Source organism: Maniola hyperantus, chromosome 17, assembly GCF_902806685.2.
Source record: "Maniola hyperantus chromosome 17, iAphHyp1.2, whole genome shotgun sequence".
NCBI lineage: Eukaryota > Metazoa > Arthropoda > Insecta > Lepidoptera > Nymphalidae > Maniola > Maniola hyperantus.
Window position 1 is genome coordinate 3,769,841 of NC_048552.1, and position 25,097 is coordinate 3,794,937.

At 41.6% G+C, this 25,097-nt stretch overlaps 2 protein-coding genes across 4 annotated transcripts in view; both read right to left on the reverse strand.

The window, feature by feature from the left end:
• The window catches only part of LOC117990052 (furin-like protease 2), a 298,563-nt gene that overhangs the window by 174,441 nt on the left and 99,025 nt on the right, over positions 1-25,097 (reverse strand). The window lies entirely within an intron of this gene.
• LOC117990236 (uncharacterized) lies at positions 9,977-23,663 on the reverse strand. The gene is made up of 2 exons (XM_069504381.1): positions 21,573-23,663; positions 9,977-10,024 (listed from the first exon to the last, which is right to left on the reverse strand). Exons 1-2 carry the CDS (start codon positions 23,661-23,663, stop codon positions 9,977-9,979), a joined length of 2,139 nt encoding a protein of 712 aa, XP_069360482.1.

Genomic DNA, 25,097 nt, shown 5'->3' on the forward strand with positions numbered 1-25,097 from the left:
AGAGTACACTACATCATAATTATTTTTTGCGTAGTTTTTCATCGAATAGCTTTTTATTTAAATAAACTTTTACAGAGTGCTTTTAAATACTCAAGTTAAACCTAGCGCCTGGTTTCGATTGTGCATTGTTTAAAAAAATGTTTCAAACAAATGTTTAAAAACAATTTTAAGCAAAAAAGCAGTCTAAAGCAAAAATGTTTTTTTCCTACCATGCTTCCAATCGATAAGAACCAACAAGAAACTAGGATTACCTTTGACTTCGGATTGTTTCAAAAACCAAAACTTCTAAAAAGGCGTACGTTTTCATTCAATTCCAAATATTTTTTATTAGGAATGAAAAATAAAAACTTTTGTATCATTTTATTCAAATATATATTATACCGTGTAGATTTCTTGACAGAACGACAGACAGACAGACAGACAAACAGACAACATAGTGATCCTATAAGGGTTCTGTTTTTCCTTTTGAGGTACGGAACCCAAAAAAATAACTTTATCTGGACACTACAAAGCAAATAAATAGGTAATAATTTTATTTGTGCGCATAATATGCAACCACCTGTTTCAGTCTTTTCTTACTATGCACTAAGCTGAAGCCCACGACTTCGCCCGTGTGCATTAAGGTTCTGGGTAAAAATCCTGTGGGAACTTGTGTCAGATCTTTTTTTACACGCACTTGCAAACTGTAGAACCGACTTCCTTCGGCGCCGGTGTTCCACTAGATTACAACATGGAGTTATTCAAGGGGCGGACCAACAAATTCCTGAAAGGCCGGCAACCCATTGGCGGTTCCTCTGGAGTTTCAAAAGTTCATGGGTGGCGGCGGTAATCACTTAACATCAGGTGACTCGCCTGCACATTTCCCGAGCTCCAAAAAACACTGATTTCGCGGGTAAAAAGTAGCTTATTGACTCCACAAGGTCTTTAGGAATACCCATGCAAAAATCACATCTAACGCGCGTTCGCGTTACGCCGTTGCGACGTGATTGAATGACAAACCAACGAACTAATAAATAAACATACTTTCACATATTATATAATGGGTAGTGATTTTACACATCCGTCCTATCCATTATGTTTTGTCGTTCATGAGTACACAGCCTTAACTTTACATACAGTGAAGTTCAAGCTTTGTGCCGCCACGAAATTAGAGGTTTCGGCTTACTAGAAACTTTATCATGAAAATAGTTCATATTTCACAGTGATGTATGAACCGTTTATGGAATGGGAAGGGATGTCACGCGACAGGTGGAGATGGCAATCGGGGAGGGAACGCCCTGCACACCCGCACAGCCTTCGCGCTAACCCGGTGCGTGCGAGCGGCGGGTGACGTACGGGTGTGTGGGGCGTCCCCCTGCCTCATACTGCGATTGCCATCTCAACCTGTCGCGGACTGTATGTGCCGCCACATTATTTATGTCACCGTACTTCTCAATTATAATACTGAACGCGACCGACCGAAATTTCCAAACTAACTTTCTCAAATAGTAATATAGGATATTCGAGAATATTCCAAAAGGAGTTTTACATTCAGATTTCATTATAAACTGGCTTACGCCCGCGACTTCTTCCGCGTAGACAACAAAAATTTCAAACTGCTATTTTACGCCTTGGGTTGAATTTTCAAAAATACTTTCTTAGCGGATTGCTACGTCATTAAAAGCTACCTACATGCCAAATTTCAGCCCGATCCATCCAGTAGTTTGAGCTGTGCGTTGATAGATCAGGCAGTCATTTAGTCAGTCAGACAGGTTTTCCTTTTATATATTTAGATTGCCTATGCTCTTTTAGGAAGTCAAAACTGGAATATTAAAAATAAGGAATAAAATAAAATAAAAAGTAGCCTATGTCACTTTCCAGGTATTTAACTGTACCCATGCAAAAAATCACGTCGATCCGTTGCTCCGTTGCGACGTGATTGAAGGACAAACAAAAAAACAAACACACAGCATTTATAATATGTAGTTTAATCTTATCGGTTTCAATACGGCATTGCATAGGTACCTACCGGAAAGTTAAATCTTTGTCTGTAGGGTGATAAGTAACTACGGGCTACGGAGCCCCTTCCTTCCCCCTGTCGGGAATCGAACCTGAGACATTCCACTTATAAGATCACAGCTCTAACTACTGCTACAGAGACATCCCCTTTTGGACAATAATGCCCAATGGGATCCATTTAATGACGGGATTTAATGACATTTAGGAACTTTGATTCGGGAGTTACTGAAGTATGCGGAGAGCATTGCATGAACAGATCATTCAATGTTCTCAGCGTACATTCAAAATCCTTGAATGTTTAATCGTTTTGTATTTTGTGTATTTTTGTGTTTGTATTTAAATTTATCATTGATCATCTAGTTAGTGTAAGTGGCACTGCTGCTCATAATAATAATAATAATCTCCAAACAAATATCTAAACAAGAATTTAATATTACATCCGCTCACCGTAAATATATGATCAAAGGACATTCGACAATATGGCGAATGAAACGTTTACGAGTCGGGGTGAATAGAAGCGTTAACACTATACAATATCTCTCATCCGAACATCCACAGACACACTAATTGAAAACGTGACGGAGGGAAATGACGTAATAAGATATTGATTCTATTCAGTCAAAGCGCTTATGAGTAGAGATGAAAGAATCTAATTAAACATGAAAACTTTTGAAAAAAGTAAAAAAATATCGAAATCTTTAAACAAATAGTACCTACAGAGAAATTACGACCGTTAAAGCAAGTAGTATTTATTTACTTAAAACGCACATAACTTAGAGATAAAGTTAGAGGTGTGTGCCCGGGATTGAACCCCCGACTTCCGATTAGGAGGTGGACGTCCTAACCACTAGACTATAACAGCTTCTCTATTTCTCATCTCTTCTCTCAGCTTCTTTATCACTCATTATACTCAAACAACATTATTAGCAACTAGAGGATGTCCACGACTTCTTCCGCGTCGATTTAGGTTTATGAAAATCCCGTGGGAAATCTGATTTTCCGGGATAAAAAGTAGCCTATGTCTTTCCCCGGGATGTAAGCTAGCTCTATACCAAATTTCACAAAATCGGTTAACTATTGGGCTGTGAAAAGCTAGCTGACAGACAGACAGACACACATGACAGTTTGTTCCGGCGCTTCTTTTGCTTGAAGCGCGTTGGGCTTATGCTCAGGTGGAAGAAGCGCCGAAATGACCAGCTCTTAGTTTTAAGATGTGATGTGTGGCACAATTTGATAAATAAACGTCTTTTCTTTCTTTCGCATTTATAATATTTGTATAGAAGATGGAATCCATCATCAACATGAAAAGAATCCAATCAGACACACGAAACAAAACAAATCCAATAGGTACTCTGACGTAAAACTTGTAATCCAGACAGACGGCCGGGCGGACATACCAATAGATCGATCACCGACATACACAAGGAATGATTGATGGGTGGAAACGAAATCCTTCTATTAAATATATACGTAAATTACATTGTACGTGTATCGATGTACTTAAAAGCGACTTTGAAGGCTAGTAATAATATGAATTGTTTATAGAACCTAGATCAAACTGAAAATTTAATATCAAGTTGATAATTCGTATTGTGCGTATTTATGATTATTCTACTCTAAGGCGAGTTACTTTGACTTTGCTCAACAAGTCTGAGCAAAGTCAAAGTCTGAAAGTACGCTCGCCCCATAGATCTCAAAATGAGATGTAGGATTAATTATTAGAATTTGTTAATCGAATTAGATAAATGAATACAGGTGTTGGACTTGATATACAATCCGCACTTGGCCAGCGTGGTAGCCTATGACCAAACCCTTCTCATTCTGAAATGACACCAATGCTCTGTAGTGAGCCGGCGCTGGATTAATCATGATGATGATGAAGACTTGAAATTTTAGACTAGACATTTGTTTAGGTACAATCAATTAATAAGCATAATTGATATTGCAAACACTGCCTATTGCAGTAAATAAACGAATTAATTCCACATAAAATTAACTGGACATTCACAAAAGCTAATGAAACACATCCAACTCTGAATAGCGTATCCTTAATTGCGTAAACTAAATATGAGATAATACGATTTCAGCGAAGTTGTTCCTAAATAAATTTTGTTTAAAACGGCGAATTTTAATACGTTTGGGGTTACTTTATCCTTTATCTCGACAAAACACAGTATCTAATGGCTTATAAATTCTAAAAATGTGTATCATTAACGCTTCGCCCAAATTATTTATACACGGTTTACAGTGGTAATACGAACTTACTAGAGCAAATGGCGCAAAAAGTGTTTAGTGTTGCATCGTAAAGATATTTTGTTTTAAATCCAATAAAAATTTATATTTTAATCATGCAAAAAGGTCAGGGAGTAAATTATCGAAATCTTTCGACATTGAATAATTCTGTAGCAATCGTCACATCTATACAAACGTATGTTTTGATAGCGGCGATTGCAGATAAAGTTGCTAAATTTTGTTTAGCGATACGCTCAATATTAGAAATCACAATTCTAACTTCTCTCTCTGATCTAGGAACTGTATTACTAACCCAGGATAACTCCTACCATAATGTAAATAATGGAAAGGGCTCACGATCCTCATCAATGGAGAATACGATGCAGAGAGAGAAATAAAGGTAGACATTGTCAAGGTAAACGTTGACGTTTGGAAAAGTAGACGTTGTGCCAAATCATTTTTCCATGCACATGCAAACTGTAGAATCAACTCCCTTTGGCCGTGTTCCCTTTAGATTACAAAATGGGGTTATTTAAGGAGCAGACCAACAAATTCCTGAAAGGCCGGTTTGGCGGTCAACACATTGGCAACTTCCCTGATACTGCAAATTCTTATGGGCGGCGGTAATCACTTAACATCAGGTTATCAGGCTATTTTTATTTTTAAAAGAAAACATTAGGCAAAAAAATAAGAAGGTGTGCTCAGTCGTTTTTAAAAAGTAAACGAGAGCTCGTGAAAATGAGAAGTTGCTTGATAAGGTTTTTTTATACGGTTTATCTACCTTCTGTAGAAGAAATATGTAGATGTGAAAAAACAAAGGCTACTGATGACAAAATTAGTAAGTATTTAAGTACTTTGTGACGGTTGCCACAATAGAAACTAGATGGCGCTGTTCAATCGATGACATAGTCCCGAACAAATGTACCGCCGACAGTACTCGCACTAACAGAGTGTTCTGCAATCTGGACTATATATAGAAGTTTCAAGATACAACCGTCGGCCCAGCTGGCGCTACCGAGCACAACCAACCGCTCGGTGGGAGAACTCCCCTTTGGTACGGTCGAGCCTGCACACCGCTCCCGTACAGCTTGATAAAAATGCTTTATTCCGAAATGTGTAGTACTAGCTCGGATAATCAAAATAGACTCTTACAATATCAAAATCATCTTACATGTTCGCAACGCTTAAGGCTTGATTGAGCAACAAACAAACCAACAAGTTTCGACAATATTAGCATAGTAAGGATTCGAAAGTGAGAGGATGGGGAGGCAGATTTGCATCCGCAACTCGTTTGAACGAGTTTCGAATGAAATGCTTTCATCTCGAAGGCAATGGATTTGGAGCGTCAAAGAAAGTGTCATGATAACTTTGCACAAAGCCGCTATATTGTTCTTCCTACTTTAATAAATAATAGGCTGAGAGTTGGAGAATATTACGTTCTGAGTGCTTTAAGTTTTACTTTACGTAAATAATCAACATAGAAACTTTTTGATATGGATTTTCAAATAGAGTTATTTTAGCAACAGATAATATAAGGCACTAGCTTATGCTCGCGACTTCGTCCGCGTGGACTACACAAATTTCAAACCCCTATTTCACACCCTTAGGGGTTGAATTTTCAAAAATCCTTTCTTAGCGGATGCCTACGTCATAATAGCTATCTGCATGCCAAATTTTAGCCCGATCCGTCCAGTAGTTTCAGCTGTGCGTTGATAGATCAGTCAGTCAGTCAGTCAGTCAGTCAGTCAGTCAGTCACCTTTACCTTTTATATATTTAGATTTAAAAGCCGACGACGCATTAGCAGTGGTGGTTGGTGCTGCAAATATTCTTAGGTCCGCTTAGGTTATCCAGACACAATTTTCCATACAAAATAAATACAGTAAGTAGGTACTACTTAAATGCGTGTTTTGCGCAAAAACACTTGTGGCTATATATCTACTATCGTACCGCAAGGCATCGCCAAGGTCTTTACCCGTACGCAGTCGAAATACCACGAATACGTATAAGCGAAACTCTAGGATATGGAACGCCCTTCTAGCAGCTGTCTGCCCCTCCAATTTTAATATAGGCACCTTCAAGTCTAGAGTGAATAGGTCCCTTCTAGGCAAGCGCGCTTCATCTTAGGCTGCATTATCACTTGCCACCAGCCCCCCCGATTGTGTAAGAAAAACGTATTCATCGTTACCGTAATCGTCAAAAAATTCTGCTCTCTAATTGGTTGATTCGCAGTTTACATTTTTTACAGCTAATCAAAGAGCAGAATTTGTCTGTCTGCAGGTCTGATTGCAGCCCAGCCCTAATCTATTTTTTTTATTTATAAATTTAAAAACTTGCGGCTCTTATAATTATCGCGTAGAGAAATATCAGAGCAAGCTCACTCTAGGTTCTAGTATGAAAAGATTGAAAATAAGTCTCAGTGAAATACATAAAGGAATTTTAGTCACGGGAGCAACTAGAAAAATACCGTAGAGTAGAATCCGTTCAGTTGTAATCGGCGTAGCGATATATCAGTTATTTCAACGTAAAAGTTCATTGTGGAGATACATTGTGCGGAACTGGATAGGGTTACCAGACGATGAATTGCAAAAGTCGTCATTACTACAGAAAAGTCCTCACAATTACAGTGCGACAAGGCTCTCTTGGCACTTGAATGACATTGACAGGGGGGCGCTGTTGGACAACAAAGGTTTAGAATATTCAAAGAAGAACAAAGGGGACACTTGACGGCAACGTTAGTTGCTATTTTCGCCACGCGCCAAGATAGCCTTGTCGCACTGTAGCTGTGAGTGTGCATCATAAGCCGCTGCACGATATAAGGCCCCCGAGTCGTCACTAGGCATAGTCATTAGTGGATGTATTCTGTTGGAGCTTTAGGTCAAGTATTGAGCCAATGCGCGAGATCATAATGCAGGAACCCAAAGGCGTAAGATTTTAAAAAAGAGTGGCGTTTGTCTTATTTCTATTTCAGTCCGATCCGTCCAGTTGTTTTGAACAGAGCAGAGATCAGTCAGTCACCTTTTCCTGTTATATATTTAGATTTACAAAGTTCGAGAGGAATCCTGACAAGTGTCAAAATATTCTGACAAGTGCTTGAATATCCTGACGCGTGGTAACCCTAACCCGGGAGCTTTTGCGGTTAGCGCGTCATTTGGTTCGGTTGCTTTGAAAAATACTACCAACGGTCGAGTACGTGGTTATCTATTGTTTTCCTGTTCGGTAAAATGGACAAAACCACAAATAGTACAATAGAATAATGTTCCGTTTACCGCGCAAACATTTCGTCGTGTCACGAAATATATTTTGCACAACTACATACCTATTTGCAAAAGCGTTTCAACGATTAGTTAAGTGTCAGACTATTTCTGTCGCACTATATTACGGAGCTCTCTAAATTATGTGCTTTGTAAGTTGAAACTTACTTGGTAGCCTTTTGCGAGTGTGTGTTTTGAATTTGATAGCGAGGCATGTATCATAAACTAGCTGATGCCTGCGACTTTTTTCAGATTAGACTAGATTTTTCAAAATCCCGTAGAAAGTCTTAAATTTTCCGGGCTAAAAAGTAAGCAATGTCTCCAGGTCTGAAACTCTTTATATCCATTATAAATATATCTAATACCGGCTGGGCTAGGCCTACTTCAACCAAACACGTGAGTCTAGCCGGTTTTAGCTATATTTATACTCACGATAGTTTTAACGATAAAATATATTGTATCTATACAAAAATCACGTTGATTCGTTGCGCCGTGCCTGAAATCATCATCATCACCATCATCATCATCATCATCAACCAATAGACGTCCACTGCTGGACATAGGTCTCTTGTAGGGACTTCCACACGCCACGGTCTTGCGCCGCCTGTATCCAACGGCTCCCTGCGACTCGTCTGATGTCGTCCGTCCACCTAGTGGGGGGTCTTCCAACGCTGCGTCTTCCGGTGCGAGGTCGCCAGTCCAGCACCTTGGAACCCCAACGTCTATCGGTTGTACGTACTATGTGCCCTGCCCATTGCCACTTCAATGCCTGTGTGTGTGCCTGAAATACAAAACAAGCATACAAACGCAGTTTCGTATATATAGTTATAATATTAGCCGTGATTAGAACCTGTGAACAATACACGACCCAAACAGACGACCAGCTCTTGGCCTATAGTGGCAAACTGGGCATTTTTTCCGAATCAAGCGGTAATTTGACATGGCTGGCAGAGGCGCGCAGTGTCGGTACAGTACGCGACATTCTGAGATGGCAATCGGGGTAATTAGGCGGGGGAACGCCCCACACACCCACACGTTACCCGTGCTCGCCTGCACAGGGTTTGCGCAAAGGCTGTGTGGGTGTGCGGGGCGTTCCTTTCCCGATTGCCATCTCGACCTGTCGCGGACTTTACAGTCGTTAGCGTAATGCGAGACTAAACTTGATGGATACACCGACCGAACCGGCAAACTATTACTGGTGCGTTTATCTCAACTAAAACATCGAGCGGTGTTTTTTAGGCTGAATATTTTAACACTGCTCTGTTTTTTTTATATCCGTGCAAACGAGTGATTTTTCCGAATAAAAGTAGTGTAAGTCGCCCTACAAACTACCAATCCGCACATGGCCAGCGTGGTAGACTATGGCCAAACCCCTTCTCACTCTGAGAGGAGACCCGTGCTCTGTAGTGAGCCGGCGATGGGTTGATCATGATGATGATGATGTCACCCTACAGAACTTTAATCCATGGAAAAAACCACGTCAATCCGTTGCACCGTTGAGGGTGAAAACTAACACATAATATTAGTGAGAAAGCTAAGTGAAAATATCGTAACCCAATCTCTCTTTCTGCGAGATTAGGTTACACTACTCATAAAATATACAAAACAAAAGCTACAGGTAAAAAATAACTTTAAAAAGAAAGCTGAAAGATCCATTTTTCTAATAACTTCTGAACCCAACACCGCACAAACTACCCATAAAGTGTCTCGTAAACAAATTGGACGCCACATTTTTGCCAAAAGTTTCACGGGTGTCAAAATACGACCAGGCAAATCCAATTTGCGAAAAGTTAAGGGTTACTTTATCTGTTGCAGCGTAGAGTAATAACTTCATACATATTTAAAACGAAAGGACTGATGTAAAACTCTGTTGGACTTCTTTTAGTCAAATGAGGCAGGATGAAATAACAGATCGAGAGCTGGTGGACCTGGTGACCCAATTTAATTACACCGGTTTAAGGTATTTAACGATTAACATAATCATGAAGCTGTGATAGCCTAGTGGTTAGGACGTCCTCCTTCTAATCGGAGGTCGGAAGTCCGCACCTCTAACTTTTCGGAATTATGTGCGTTTTAAGTAATTATATAAGCGAAGGAAGCGGCGAAGGAAAACGTCGTGAGGAAACCTGCATGCCTGAGAGTTCTTCATGATGTTCTCAAAGGTGTGTAAAGTCACCATTCCGCACATGGCCAGCGTGGTAGACTATGGATAAAGCCCTTCTCACTCTGAGAGGAGACCCGTGCTTTGTAGTGAGGCGATGGGTTGATCATGATGATGATGATAATCAGGAAAGTGAGGGGATAAGGAAGGACTGTTTGGTGGCGCAAGTTCGGGAAGGTCTATGTCTAACAGAGGACGCAAACAAGCTGAAAATTTTATACACAACTAATACAAAAATAATAAGCGAATACAGAGACCAAAGTGGATAGCGAAAAAGTTTTATAGTAGGTACCTATTTACATGTAGAGATGATAAATTAGACTCAAAATGATGCTAGAGTTGCAGATCTTCGCAGACTTTAGATTGAGCGTATATTTTTACCTGTAACAAAAAAAATCGTCATTTTAAGTGTTTAAGTTATGGCTTACGTAAGTCAATCAACGGTAAAAGGATTTAATGTAAATGTTCAAGTTTCCTTACGCGATTTAGATCTGTCAAACTATAAAAAAAAAATTTGTTCTGTTGAATGTAAGGACAAACTTCGTTTGAATTACATAACTTCCTTTTATGTTAATGGAGGTAGATTTGCGTAAATCCGGTGTTATGTTTTTAACTTGAAAGTTACACTAGGGCCCTTAATCAAGTAAATGTATCATGTAAAATTAACCATATAAAACACTTGGCTAAAAATATTCACTAACTCTTACAGTGTAATGGTAGGAAAAAAGGTCACACAGAAAAAGTTTGGAAAGGGGAATCTGAAACTTTGCGTACACCCTTTTACATTTTATACATTCTGCTCTCTCGTCGGTCTTATGTTATTATTTATGTTACGTACTCGTCCGACCACGGGCCCTGCGCTGCGGTACTGTTTTTAATTAATGCTGCCCCGTTTTCCTGTACTCGTACCTTTCTAGTGTTACAACAATTATTTTACCGACCTCATTAAGAGATTGTAAATCATGTTCAGACAAAACGCGGTTGGGGACCACCCGATGTGTACATAAGAGATCTCCGAGTCTCCTATATACCTACGATTTGACAAAGAGGTTTTAGTAGTAAAATCCTATAAAACCCGATGTGGGCGGCGGTAGTCGCCCGGTGACCCACCTGTTCGTTTACTCGCTATGTTTAAAAAAAAAGTGCAATAATTAGGGCGTTCTTAAATCGTAGGAGCCGGGCCGCATGTAGTCACGGAGCTCCTAAGGGTTGGTCCATCAAATCACAACAATAAATTATTAATGCTCTCAAAACTTTATTTTGCTATCACGCGTTATCAGTCTATTGAGGGCTTTATGTGAGAAGAAAAATATTCCACGCGTGAGGTTTCCACTTGTGTTTTTTGTGCTTTTTGTTCCTTTCCCGTGGTCCGTCCGCGCCTTTGTTGCTGCCCAGTATAAACATTTTTTGTTCGCCACCACACCCACTTAAATCTTTTATTCATCTAATTTCTTCGGTGAATAAGGCTATTTTAGCGTAATATTCTCAAAAAGCTTGTTCATTTTTAAATGTCCACTCTCCTTGCTCTTGTATGAAATGTTCCCGTTATTTATAATTTTCTTTTTCCAAGTTAATTATGAACAGTGCTCCTTCATAACAATCTTTCTTTTCAAAATATTATGTTATTTGAATTTGTAGTTGCATGTTTTAAAAATAGGAAATGAAAGGAATTTTAATAAAACTACTCTACAATATTCCTTAGACTAACTCATGGGTAACTCTTATGATCAGTTAATTAGTAATAGTACGCGACAAGTCAAGATAGCAATGGGAATGGGCAATGGGGTGGAAACGCCCCGCACACCCGCACAGCCCCTGCGCTAAACCTAGTGCAGGCGAGCGCGTACGCAGTGCGGGTGTGCGGGGCGTCCCCCCGCCTCATATCCTGATTGCCATCTCGACATGACATTTTTGGAATCCTTCCCCTCACCGATTTTCAAACATTCCACTCAAGCCAAGCGAGTCAGCTAGTTTTGTAATCCGCGTTTTAGTCTTTTCAAAGTCTCCCTGTAAAAACAAATCATTTTTACGTGAAACTAAAACTCGCGTATATTGACACTCGATCAAAAATCCGATAAAATGAGTTCCACTGATAGCCAGCGCGGATGTCACTGCGTCCCATTCAACGTCAATCAAATAACATTTTATCTAAATTGTTAGATGGATTGAAATCGTTACGAGCATGGACTATAGAACTGCGCTCGTTCGCTCGGTCGTTAGTCTCTTCTCTGGTATCATAAAGTGATACTTTGTTTGTTTATATAGGTGTAAATATCGATTGACATAAATCGTATCATATAGTCATTATTTACATCAACAGCCTGTTTGCTTTGAGCCTTTTTTTAGCATAGGCGTGCACTTGACATTTTATGGTTCAGAATATTGGGCGGTAAAATGAACGGATAAAAGGCGAGTACATGCGACTGATGGATAAGATAAGGAATGAATATATAGGTAAGGGGAAGTTTGAAAGTAGCGCCAGTGCTAGAAAAGATGAGGGGTAATAGGCTGGCATGGTATGGGCATATAATGCGGAGGGAAGAAGAAAGACATGTCACTAGAAGAATATTAAATATGCATGTGGAAGGAAAAAAATCCACGGGATTTTCAATGGCCCATCCGTTTAACCGATTTATATGAAATTAGGTACAGAGGTAGCTTGCGTCCCGGAAATCAACAATGGCTACTTTTTATCCTGCAAAATCAAAGAGTTCCCACGGGAGTATTAAAAACCTAAATCCACGCAAACGAAGTCGCGGGTATCGCATATGCAAACTGTGGAACCAACTCCCATCGGCGGTGTTCCCACTAGATTACAACATGGGGTTATTCAAGGGGCGGACCAACAAATTCCTAAAAGGCCGGCAACGCATCGGCGGTTCCTCTGGTGCTGCAAATGTTCATGGGCGGCGGTAATCACTTAACATCAGGTGACCCGCCTGCTCGTTTGCTCGCTATCTCTATTTTTTTTTTTAATCCTCTAGTAAAAATTAACTAGAATCTAGTTCTAGAAACCGAGATAACTTGATTCTTCACGCGATCTAAGCTAATAACCTTCAATACTTACCGATTTTGACACACTATCGTTGCGTGATGTGTCTAATTCGCGTTGTTTTTGCAATCTCGAATCATCTTAAATAATTGATAATGATTTAGCTGATTTGTGTTTGACCATGACCTGATGAGGTAAATAATATTGCACTCAGATTTGCACAATACAATCTACTGGTTGCCCATACCTACTTTGTCTGAAAACAATAAGAGGTATCTACTGAAGATGTTCTTTCAAAGGGGTTTGAATATTTTAGTATGAAGCCTGGCCTACTTTAGTAGTCCGCCATTTTTCTTTTTTTTAATGGCGGAGTATTGGGCAGGCCAAAATCTTCAAGTCTTTTGGTTATTTGGTTACTACAAAATTAAAAAACTCCACACACTTTCACTGCCAACCTATAGTGCGCGACAGGTTGAGAAGGCAATCGAAGTATGAGGCGGGGGGACGCCCCGCACACCCGCATGTCACCCACCCTCGGGGTATTCCCTCCCCGATTGTCATCTCGACCTGTCACGTGCTTTATTTACAGGTGCATTGTAACATTGCACTGAAGAGTCAAAATGTTCTGAAGATGTTCTTGTTTCAGAGTGAAACGTACCTACATACTATCTTACGGAGAAGTTTGTGTGGTATTGCGTGGTGGTGATGCGTATTGTCTTTTTTTTTAAATAGAGATAGCGAGCAAACGAGCAGGCGGGTCACCTGATGTTAAGTGTCTGCTTACTTTTCCTGCATATATGTGGTATTAGAAGCGGGAGGGTCGCTGCATGGTGCATGTTACACATATTTATCTGATTTATCGGATTATGGGCGGTAAAATAATTTCGTCGTTACCTTGCATAATAGATGATCTTCCAGGGGAGCAATCACCTTCAAAATATAGCAAGTAAGTTAAATCTTGTTATGGTTGAAATTCGGCACCTCTGCCGACCTTTGGTAAAAGTCCAAGTGCAAATAGGCCGGCTTAACATGAATTATTAAAAGACTTTCCTCCGCAAGCATTTGAAGGCCGCATAATTTCATCTCAAAATGATTTCTTGATGTTTTTATTACGGAACCCTATAAAAGATAGTTTTTCCCATGTCTATTTGATATTCAGATTTCAGACCAAGATTCAGACTTGATGTTTTGACTTGACTGATTTGGGTTAGGAAACTTTTTTCTTTTTGCTATCATTTATCTGTCGGATCGATTTCGTTAAGTTATATTATTTTGTTAAAATACCATTAGTTCAAAGAAAGAAGAGAGGAGAGAAGAGTGAAAAACGAAGAGTAATCGTACATCTTTGGAGAAGTTGTAATAATCGCTCATTGCTCTGATAATGTTGTCAGTTTCATGATCAAGGCGTGTAACGAGGCCTTTTGTATAATCACTCAGAGGCGTTCGACTTAATTCGACTTGTAATTTGTTCCAACATTACTTTTTGTACGCCGTCTAGTTTTAAGATTATGTTTGTCCTAATTTTGGCTTGGAAATGGTGCGGCTGTAGTCGTTAGCGCCAAAATTGCAAATGTTACTCCTACTCATTTGTATAATGCTTAAGGAGTTAGGAGTAGGTACTGTTCCATATTTGTTTTGTTTACTATGTTGACTGTAAAATAGCAAAATGAGTGTAGCATATTATAAATGCAAAAGTGTGTTCATTTGTTGGTTTGTCCTTCAATCACGTCGACGTGATTATTGGCGTGGACATAGTTAAAGACCTGGAGAGTGACATGGGCTACTTTTTTCCCCGTACACCTTTTTTTTACCGTTTCTTTGAACTTTTATAATGTACCTTAGTACATTATAAAAGTTCAAAGAAGTCATTAGACGAATTATGGCGTATCACTAAATAATTATAAAATTCGGAGTTATGTGCATTTTTCGTAATTAAATATCACTTGTTAAAACGGTGAAATAAAACATCGGGAGGAAACCTGCATGCCTGAGAACTCTCCATAATAGTCTCAAAGGGATGTAAAGTCGTCTGATTCGCACCAGGCCACCGTGGTGGACTATAGTCTACACCTTCTTTCTCATTCTGAAGGGTGACTCGCGCTCCGTAGTGGGCGTTGGATTGACATGATGATAATGTTAGGTTATTTAGAATAGTTAAGAGTTAAATTCTCTATGAAGCAATATTCTTGTTATTCAAATCACAACACTATTAATAACAGGGATATCTGATATCTGAATAACAAATTGGCGCGTTATTTTGGCACTACACCGTTTTTCGCTCATTCGCTGATACATGGCTAACGTCTGTTACGTGATCGGCTGCATCCTGCCTAATGGCATAGTTTAGTTCCAGACCCGTCGACGCGGTAGGGCAAGGACGACATGTTTTACCATGTATACCTACTCGACTAGACTGTAGAGTTGCTATTGCTATGCGTATTGAATATTCATCGAAATTTCAACTATGTAAATGCAAAAATGTCATGAACAAAAAAAAACTATTTTTTTTACTTCATTCGTTTGACATTATGAGGCTATAGAGCTTAACTAGTCGAGGAGAGGTCCTGGGTTCTATCCGTTCATCAACTTTCGTGCTAAGAATATCGTGAATTGACAATTCGAAATATAAATCAGATGAGCAAAAACTCCAGAGTCAAGTTTCTCTACTTGGAAACTAATTACAAGGCTTTGGGGAAGATGGATGTAATCATTCAGCGAAACATTCAAGAAGCAAACGAAATTAAAAGTATCTACCAACAGATGAGTTATTATGAAAACGGTTGAATAATAAATGAGATCACACACGCGTGTTTCAAATAGGCCCACGTGTCATGTGACAATGAGCATTCACTAACAGATTGTTGATGTCACGCGAGACTGAAACGGACACGATCAGTCCATTATCGTACTATTCGCTTAGGAAATTAATTAGGTCACTTTCCACTTTGATACTAATGCTAATGGGTCAGCTGTGTTTAACATCAGGAATCAATCATAATTTACCTGGGCCCGGTTCTGTGTATGAGATCAGAATCGAGATAGAGCGCGAATTATATTTTATGACCTTTTATAGACGTGTTTCATATGGGCCCAGATGTCATGTGACAAGGAGCATTCATTACAGATTTTTGATGTCACGCGATGCTGAGTTCAGTCCATTTTCGTATCATTCGCTTAGGAAACTAATTAGGTCACTTTCCAGTTTAATACTAATGCTATAATGAGTCAGCTGTGTTTAACATTGGGGATTGATAACTAAATTGGTCCCAATTTTCTATGACATTCGTATTGTGACAGAGCGCGAAGTATATTTTGTGACCATCCATAGACGCGTATGTTTCATATGGGCCCAGATGTCATGTGACAAAGAGCATTCATTACAGATTGTTGATGTCACGGGCGAAAACGGACACGTTCAGTCCATTACCGTACCATTCGCTTAGGAAATTAATAAGGTCACTTTCCACGTTGATGCAAAACAAACGGCTAATGGAACTGATGTGTTTTAACATCGGCAATCAATCATATATTTTTTTTAAGAATATTAGCCATATTAAATGACTAATATTCCCCTTTCCTCTCCAAATAAGCGTCAGGCTCGTGCTAGGAGTAGGTACGACAATAGTGCAACGGGCGGGATTTGAACCGTCGGACCTTTCGGTTTTCAGTCCACTCCTATACCGGTTGAGCTATTGAGGCTCAAATTCACCTGGGTATTCATATTTGGACGGTACCTTCGTAACCATTGATGTAGGAGGAATCTACACTAAGTTACAGTTAGTAAAGTCAATAGACTTTTGTCAGTAGAATCTGCTTCTGCAATAATTAGTGGTACCTACGGCTACTGTGTATACCTTAGAAAAGTATCTTAGCTTGTAAAGTGTGCGGATCGATTTTCCACATTAATTCTCTCACAAAATTAAAGAGCCCTTCACAACATTACCAGGCTGCTGCTTTAATTACTCAAACAATTGGCGCCGTGCACACTAAATTACTGACTGCTCTAACAAATTACTAGCATAATCTGAACTAGGCTTCAGCGATTCTCCGTCATCAATCAAGTTTAGTCTCGCATTACGGTAATGACCGTCGCGGACGGATGTCGCCTTATTTTCTTTTTTTTACGCCAGCATTTCCTACGAGGCAATTTGGTGCACGATACTCAACCTTTCCGCGCTGATGAAAATCTATGAAGGATAACCACTGAGTTCCGTGTTTCTATATTTTTTTATACATTTTTTACGAAATGATAATGGGCCTTCGAGGCGGACATCAATCAAGTTTATTTGAGGAAATGTTTTCGTGGGAAAGAAGTATTTCGCTCATTGTTATTTTATATGTCCTTTATATTTTTAGGCTTTCAAGGCTTGAATTTCAAAAGTGATTCACGACCATGTACCTAAGGACAGCACGGGGCACGTTCAGGGTTCAGTAGGGCTATTCTGTAAGGACATTTTTGTATAGTATCTACAGTTGAATCAGCTATATGTATCTATCTATGTAACTCAACTTGAGTAGGCTATGGCACGATATCGAGTTGGAATTACATGTTTTAGGAATAATCCCACTGTAATTTGTTAGTATTTAAACTAATTCATGCTATATAAATAGTACGCGACCGGTCGAGATAGCAATCGGGCTGCGAACGCCCCGCACACCCGCACAGCTCCCGCTCTAATCCGATGCGGGATAGCGCGGGTACGTCCGGGTATGCGGGCGTCCCCCGCCTCACACCCGGATTGCCATCTCGTTTTAATAAGTTTTACCACTGCATCATTGTATTGCAAAATCAGCAATTGACAATCAGAAAGTGTATACAATAATACCCAATAATAAATGATTTGAGTTTGAGTTTGACCTGTCGTGTACTATACTGAGTCGCGCCCGTGCCAGTCCGGGCATAAAACTACTGATAGTCCCCCAGGGCAGACCTGAGCATGGCGTAGCATAAATCCATCTTTAAATTTATTTCAAATATTACGAATATTTCAAGACTAAGACTGTCATAGTCATAGTCATAGTCATAGTCATAGTCATAGTCATAGTCATTTATTCATAAATACACATTATACGTCAATTACAATAATTTAAATTCTTTTTCTTAATATTTAATAACATATTCTTGTTTCAAGAATAGATTTTTTAAAAATATAAAATAAAATAAAATAAATGTTTTAAACAATTTAGTCTTGGATCTTCCCAAGTAGAAATTCATTATAACTATAGAAAGACTCCTCGACAAGCCAGCTTTTCATGTTTCTTTTGAAAATCTTAATATTTTGCGCATTTTTTATGTCGTGGGGAATTCGATTATAGACCTCGGGACCCATTCCAACCACTGTCCGCGAGGCTTTCTCAAGCCTGTGGTATTTTGCAACTAGGCGATTAGGTTGCCGTAGGTTAAAAAGTTTTTTACTGCCCCTATTCACAAACTCATCTTTATGTTGCGCCACATAAATAGCCACATGCAAAATGAGTAAGCTGGGTAGGGTTAATATGCCTAATTTCTTAAAATATGGCCGAGCTGGGGTATCTTGCGGTACGTGGGCTAGTATTCGGACAGCCCGCTTTTGAAGTCTAAAGGCGCGCTCCCAGTCTGCGCCACGTCCCCATATTTCAACTCCATACTGCAGCAGACTTTGAACAGAAGCAAAGTAGCACGCGCGAGTTGCTTCTGTTGATAAAGTTGATGCCACGCGCTTCAGAGCGAAGCATGCTGTAGACATTTTGCCACATAGTTTATCAATATGCGCGTTCCATCTTAGCCCGTCATCAACATCTGTTGAAGAATCTCTAGAAGATTAAGAAGTAGGTATTACTTAAGTTAAAGTAAAACTCAGTTTACTCTAGCTCTTATAAAAACGAACTTAGATAAAATAGCGTCTTGAGATTTTTGTTCGTCTGTTTAAAAAAGATTGCGTTCATAGTTAATAGTCCAATCAGGTGCCGTGAACCATCTCAAGTAGGTATCTTAAGGTGGCTTCCCACGGTGCATAATAGGACAAACTTGCTTAATCCGATAGGTATATTATGGTGACTGCTCGCTTTACTTACCTAACTATCCTACGAGTTCACAATTATTATGATAGATATAGTACGCGACAGGTCGAGATGGTAATCGGGGTGGGGACGCCCCGTAGCGCGCTAGCCCGGTGTGGATTCGCGGATAACGTGCTGGTGTGCGCCCCGTCTCCCCGCCTCATACCGCGATTGCCATCACGACCTGTCGCGTACTACACTTTACCCTTCTACGTATGGTAGTAAAGCAGGGCATCAGGACAGGTCCTCTCAGAATGAAAAGGGCTGGCGACAGCCTATTGATTAAGACATCGGCTTTTTTGATATTCTTAATAGGCAAACGCTCGACCACTATCACACCTGGAAAGTGATGGCGAGGTCTAAGACGGGACGCATTTACGTAGAAGATGCCTATTCACTCTTGTTTTACAGATACCCGGGTTCTATTGAGAGGATCCAGGCATGCACCTCCACTTTTCGAAGCTATTTTCGTTTTTAGCAATCGAATATGAGTTGCTTTAACGGTGAAGGAAAACGTCGCAAGAAAACCTGCATGCCTCAGTCAACGGGTAAAGGAGTGGACTGAAAACCGAAAAGGTCGGCGGTACAAACCCCGCCCGTTGCACTATAGTCGTACCTACTCCTAGCACAAGCTTGACGCTTAGTCGGAGAGGAAAGGGGAATATTAGCCATGTTAAATGACTAATATTCTTTTTTTTTTTAAAAGAGTTCTTCATAATGTTCCCCAAAGGTGTGCCAATCAGCACTTGATCAACATGGTGTACTAACTGTGGCCCTTCTTGCTCTGAGAGCATAATAAATCATTGAATCAGAGCCGTGAGAAGCAACCCTTAGATTTATCTCAATGCACACTCCCCGTCTTCGCTGGAAGAAAATTATTATAAAGACCTCTTAGCGATTTTCACATTGCTATATTATTACAAATTATATCGTTGTAGGAAAAGCTATTTACTCTCTGAATTTTGTTAAAATATTATACTTTTTGATTTCAAAGTATTTTTCTTCGTTAAAACTCTTACGAGATTTTAAAACAGAACTAATTTCTTTGATCCTATTTCTGAGAATACTGATCTAGTTAGTAGATATATCTAGTACAATCTAGTATCTAGCCTATAATTTTTTTATGAGAACCTTCATTATTTGGCCTTATTTTACTATTAAGTCTGAATACTTAACATAGAGCGATTCACGAATACCGCCACTAAACACACCAAAATATGATAGTACACCAAACAAATATTGATTTTTTAACCTTAGAATCTAAATTTTAATTTAATTTTATATTTGACCTCTGTAATAATATGGGTACAATTTGCCTGAAATAAATAACATTATTATCATATATTATTTGCTCTCACGCCCGTGTACAAAATAGATACATATAAAAGCCAAAAGAGTTATAATATACTTACATACATAAAAATAAATAAACCTACATAAACATTACATACATACATACATATTATTATTATTATTATGGATATACATCTACTCTCACGCCCGCGTACAAAATAGATACATATAAAAGCCAAAAGAGTTATAATATACTTACATACATAAAAATAAATAAACCTACATAAACATTACATACATACATATTTGTACCGGGCGGTGGATTACACCCCGGCAGGGGAGACCAAACGGCCGGGGGTCAGGGCGACAGGTGAAGAAATCGGCGGACTATCCTAGCCGAGTCCAGCAAGACCGCTTTTGCATCCTGGCTGCGAGCGAACTGCCACGGAAACCCAGTCGCCTCAGATGTTGAGCGAGGCTGACTGGGATCAACCCATTCGCAGATATGACGATTGGGATGATTTCAGTGGACTCCACATGCCACATGTCGGAAACCTCGTGAGCCAGATCGAGATACTTGCGCTTTTTCTCCGTCTCAGCTCTCACGAGGTTCTCGTCATACGGAATGGTGATGTCCACCAAAAACACCCTCGACTGTGCCCGGTCCACCACCACGATGTCAGGCTTATTCGCTAGAATAGTCCTGTCCGTGATGATGGACCGGTCCCAGTAGAGCCGGACTCCGTCGCGCTCGAGTACCGGCACCGGTGTGTACTTGTAATACGGCAGCCTCTCATCCAGGAGACCGTACTTCAGAGCAAGCTCTTGGTGAAGGATTTTGGCTGCTTGGTTGTGTCTGTGCAGATACTCAGTGTTGGCAAGCGCTGAGCATCCCGAAAGCACATGTCTGAGTGACTCGCCGGGATGGCGACAAGCTCGACAGATGTCATGAGTGCCATCCTTCAGAATGTACTTTCGGTAGTTCCGCGTCTTGACCACCTGATCTTGTATCGCACAGACAAAACCCTCGGTTTCCCCGAAGAGGTCACCAAAGCGCAACCACTGCACGGACGCTTTTTTATCTACGTGTGGCTCATTAAGAGCTTTAAAAAAGCGTCCGTGCAGCTCCTTCTCCCTCCATACGGCCTCCCGGTCAGAGGTGCTAAGTACCACCGGTTTCTGCCACTCGGTTTGGGCTAAGGATAGTGGGGTGAGTCCTTTATCACATTCTATGACATCTCTATGCATGGGGGACCCCCTCATCGTCTCAAAGTAGGTTCTGAGGTTGGCTATCTCCCGGTTATGCATGGTCTTGACGCTCAATACGCCTCGACCACCACACTTCCGGGGGATATACAACCTCATCACAGACGATTTTGGGTGGTGCATGCGATAAAGAGTCATAGTTGTGCGGACTTTTCTGTCCAGGGCGTCAAGTTCGGTCTGAGTCCATCTGAGCACGCCAAAGGTGTACATGAGAACGGGCATGACCCAGCCGTTATAAGCTCGGATTTTATTGGCGCCTGACAAATAACTTTTACAGATTTTTGTCAGACGGCCAAAAAAGGCCTCGCAAACAGACTGTTTCACGTCCGTCTCTTTTACCCCTAGCGACTGTGACATGCCCAGATACCGGTATGACTCAGCTTCAGAGAGGGTTCTGATGGTGGACGGCTCGAGACTCATCTCAGCCGAATGAGTTACCTGTCCCCTTTCCACATGCATGACCGCACACTTGTCCAGCCCAAGCTCCATCCTGATGGAATTGCTGAAGTCAGTGGTGACATTCAGCAGCTCCTGCAGGCGGGTGGCATTGGGTGCCAGCAGTTTGAGGTCATCCATGTAGAGAAGGTGAGGCACTTTTGTCCCTCCTCTCCGAAACTGAAAGCCTGTCCCCGAACCCTCCAGCAAAGTGCTGAGTGGGTTCAGAGACAGACAGAACCAAAGCGGGCTCAGACAATCACCCTGGAAGATACCCCTTCCTATCCTTATCCGGTCATCGGCATCCGCCAGCCGCTCGCCATGGAGACACAGAATCGTACTCCACTGCCCCATGCATTCTCCGAGGAAGTCTCGAACTGTACCATCGACTTTGTACAGCTCAAGGACCCTCAGGAGCCATGAATGGGGCACCGAGTCGAATGACTTTCTGTAGTCGATCCAGGCGGCGGAGAAATTCCGACGGTTGCGTTTGACCAGATGGCCCGCAACGGAGTCGATGAGAAGGAGCTCCTTAGTACCACGACTACCGCCCCGACATCCGTTTTGAGCCCCAGATATGATGTTATTCTCGTCCACGTGACGGGAGATCTTGAGGCTCAAAACAGATGTCAGTGTCTTATAGATGGTAGTAAGACACGTAATAGGACGGTACTTAGCCGGATCAGTGGTATCGGTGGACTTTGGAGCTAAATGAGTGATCCCGGTAGTGAAAAGGCTCGGGAGTGTCCTCTGCTCGAGAGCCTCTTGAAATTGTCGAGCCAAGGTCGCATGGCAAACCGAAAAACCCTTCAGCCAGTAGTGATGTAGTCCGTCGGGTCCCGGGCTTTTCCAGTTCGGGGCCCGCCTTACTGCACCAGCTACATCCTCCGTAGAGATGGCGATCGGGTTCATCGGCTCTATTGAGGCACATGCTTCCTCTATCGCCGCAATCCAAGGGCCCTCCTCATGCTCTACCTCCCTCGACCACACACCCCGCCAAAAAGTGACGAGGTCGGCCGGGTCCGGTCGCTGAGAGGCAGAGCAGACTGCTGGGCACTCCAGTCTCTTGTAGAACCTTTTCTGATCACTCAAGAAGAGGCGATTTTGCTGAAATCGCTCGACTCTTTCCGAGTATCGTCGGATGCGGTTCCCCCATGCAGCGATTTTCTGCTTCAGGTCGTCAATGCGCTCTGTTAGCTTTTGCGCAATATCGGGCTGGTCCAGCCTGACCCCACACCCGTTAAACGCAATTCCAACAGAGCGCACAATCCTTGGCCTAGTGTTGCCCGACCTGAAGCTTTGCAGTCTGCCAATGAGGACTCTGGCCAGAGTGATACGGCGTTCTATTCTCTTCTTCCAGGCCGGTTCCGCACTGCGCCTTGCAGCAGCAGCACGCCCCGGTCCCGGAGTCTTGGCACCGATAAATCGGTGCACGGCGAGCGCCGCGCCGAAGAGGATAGAAGCCGTATCACCCAGGCCAGTGCTGCTTTCCAGATGTTGAGGCAGCATTTTGTTTATGGCCTCAATGACATCCCGCGTCGCTACATTTAGCGTGAGTCGGGAGAGCCGCGGACGACTCTCTAGAGGAGCGCTCCGGATTTCAGAAATCGCCTCTTCTAGAATCCCTCTCATCCGCTCTATATCCAGGGAGACTGTTTCTTCGGTGCCATCCTCCACAGGCAAATCTTGTGAGATGGTATTCGTCTCTTCAGGGGCAGGCACCGCCTGGGAGTCGATTTGCTCTGTGGTTGGTGCTGACACTTCTGGAACAGCCTCACGTCGCAATCGTTCGAGCTCGGTAGCGTTAAAGATGTTCGAACGCTGAATATACCGAGCCCGGTCTGCCAGGTTTTGTTCCGTGACAGTTAAGTTCGGCTCGAGCCGCAGGAACTCGCGGTACATTGCCGCTCGGTAGCCAGTCCGTCCGGTTTCCCCTCCTGTCGCCCTGTAGTACGCACGCATGACATTCTCGTTCATGAGAGACGTCCATCTCATGCGGCGTACACCACCAGCGGCGGGCGCCGAAAATTGGGCCCTAGTGGACCCTGTCGGAGCCAAGCCCTCTGGTGGGGATGATGGGTTTGTCGGCCGGCTAGGTAGTGGTGCCGGTCGACTGGTGGTGATACTGGCGGCCCGTATGCTGCTACGCCCAGCGCCAGCTCCAGGCGCGCCCTGGCGACCCCCAGGTAGCGGCCCTATTCGCACATTCCGTATATTGTTGTCCATCATCATAAAAAGGGGGGGGGGGGGGGTTGGGTGGTGGTTACATCACTCGGGGTCCACTCAGGTCCCCGAGGAGGCTGTTTCTGTGGCCAGCGTGCCAGATTTAGGGGAACTTAAATGATGCTAATCAGTTCCCCGTTTCCCTTAGTCGCTTCTTACGACACCCACGGGATGAGAAGGGGTGGCAACATTCTCCTCTGCCGGTGCCACACGGCGTTTATTATTATTATTATTATTATAAGTAATAAAATATATTTTTTAAACAAATAAATGAATAAAATTAAATTTTTAAAGCAAAGCCCTTTCATATGATACCCCATTTGATATAGTTATCTTACTTCTAAAACTGAAAATTCTAATTATTAGTTTATGACCACAATTTAATTTTTTTTGTGTGATGTAAGCCTAAATTCACGGTTTCCAGATTTTTCCCCAAATGTCTGCTATAAGACCTACCTACCTGCCAAATTTCATGATTCTAGGTCAACGGGAAGTACCCTGTAGGTTTCTTGACAGACAGACAGACAACAAAGTGATCCTATAAGGGTTACGTTTTTCCTTTTGAGGTACGGAACCCTAAAAAACGATGAATTCCCAACGAGTCACACTGTGACACGATTGAGTGGCGCCGCTGTGGAATTTAATATCAATAAGTTCTACGCCAGCAACTAATTCTCTCGTGTTTGTATTCGTTATTAATTCCCAAACAACATACGTACCTACATGTCATTCATTACGACAACCACCAGTACATTAGCTTTGTTCAACTCACTGATGATAATGTTATTACTGAATTGGTACCGCATCTGTAAGCCACTCGTACATTAATAGAATTCACTAATCCATAATTACCTCCATAATGTATTGCGGCCACTATTTATTTGGTTGATCGTGCGTGACTGCTCTAATTGAGAATTACGGCTCCAAAATTAATAAATACATTTCCTATGATGATTACTCTTTTAGCCTAATGGATGGTATCACTATTCACTACCCATGTTATAAATGCAAAAGTGTGTTTATTTGTTGGTTTGTCTTCAATCACATCGCAACGGAACAACAGATCGACGTGATTTTTTGCATGAATAAGTATTAAAAACCTGGAGAGTGACAACGGCAATTTTTTATCATAGTTCTAGCATCATCTATAGTTATATTTATAAACGCTGTAGCATGAGCTGACGCTGCACAGACAGACGGACAAAA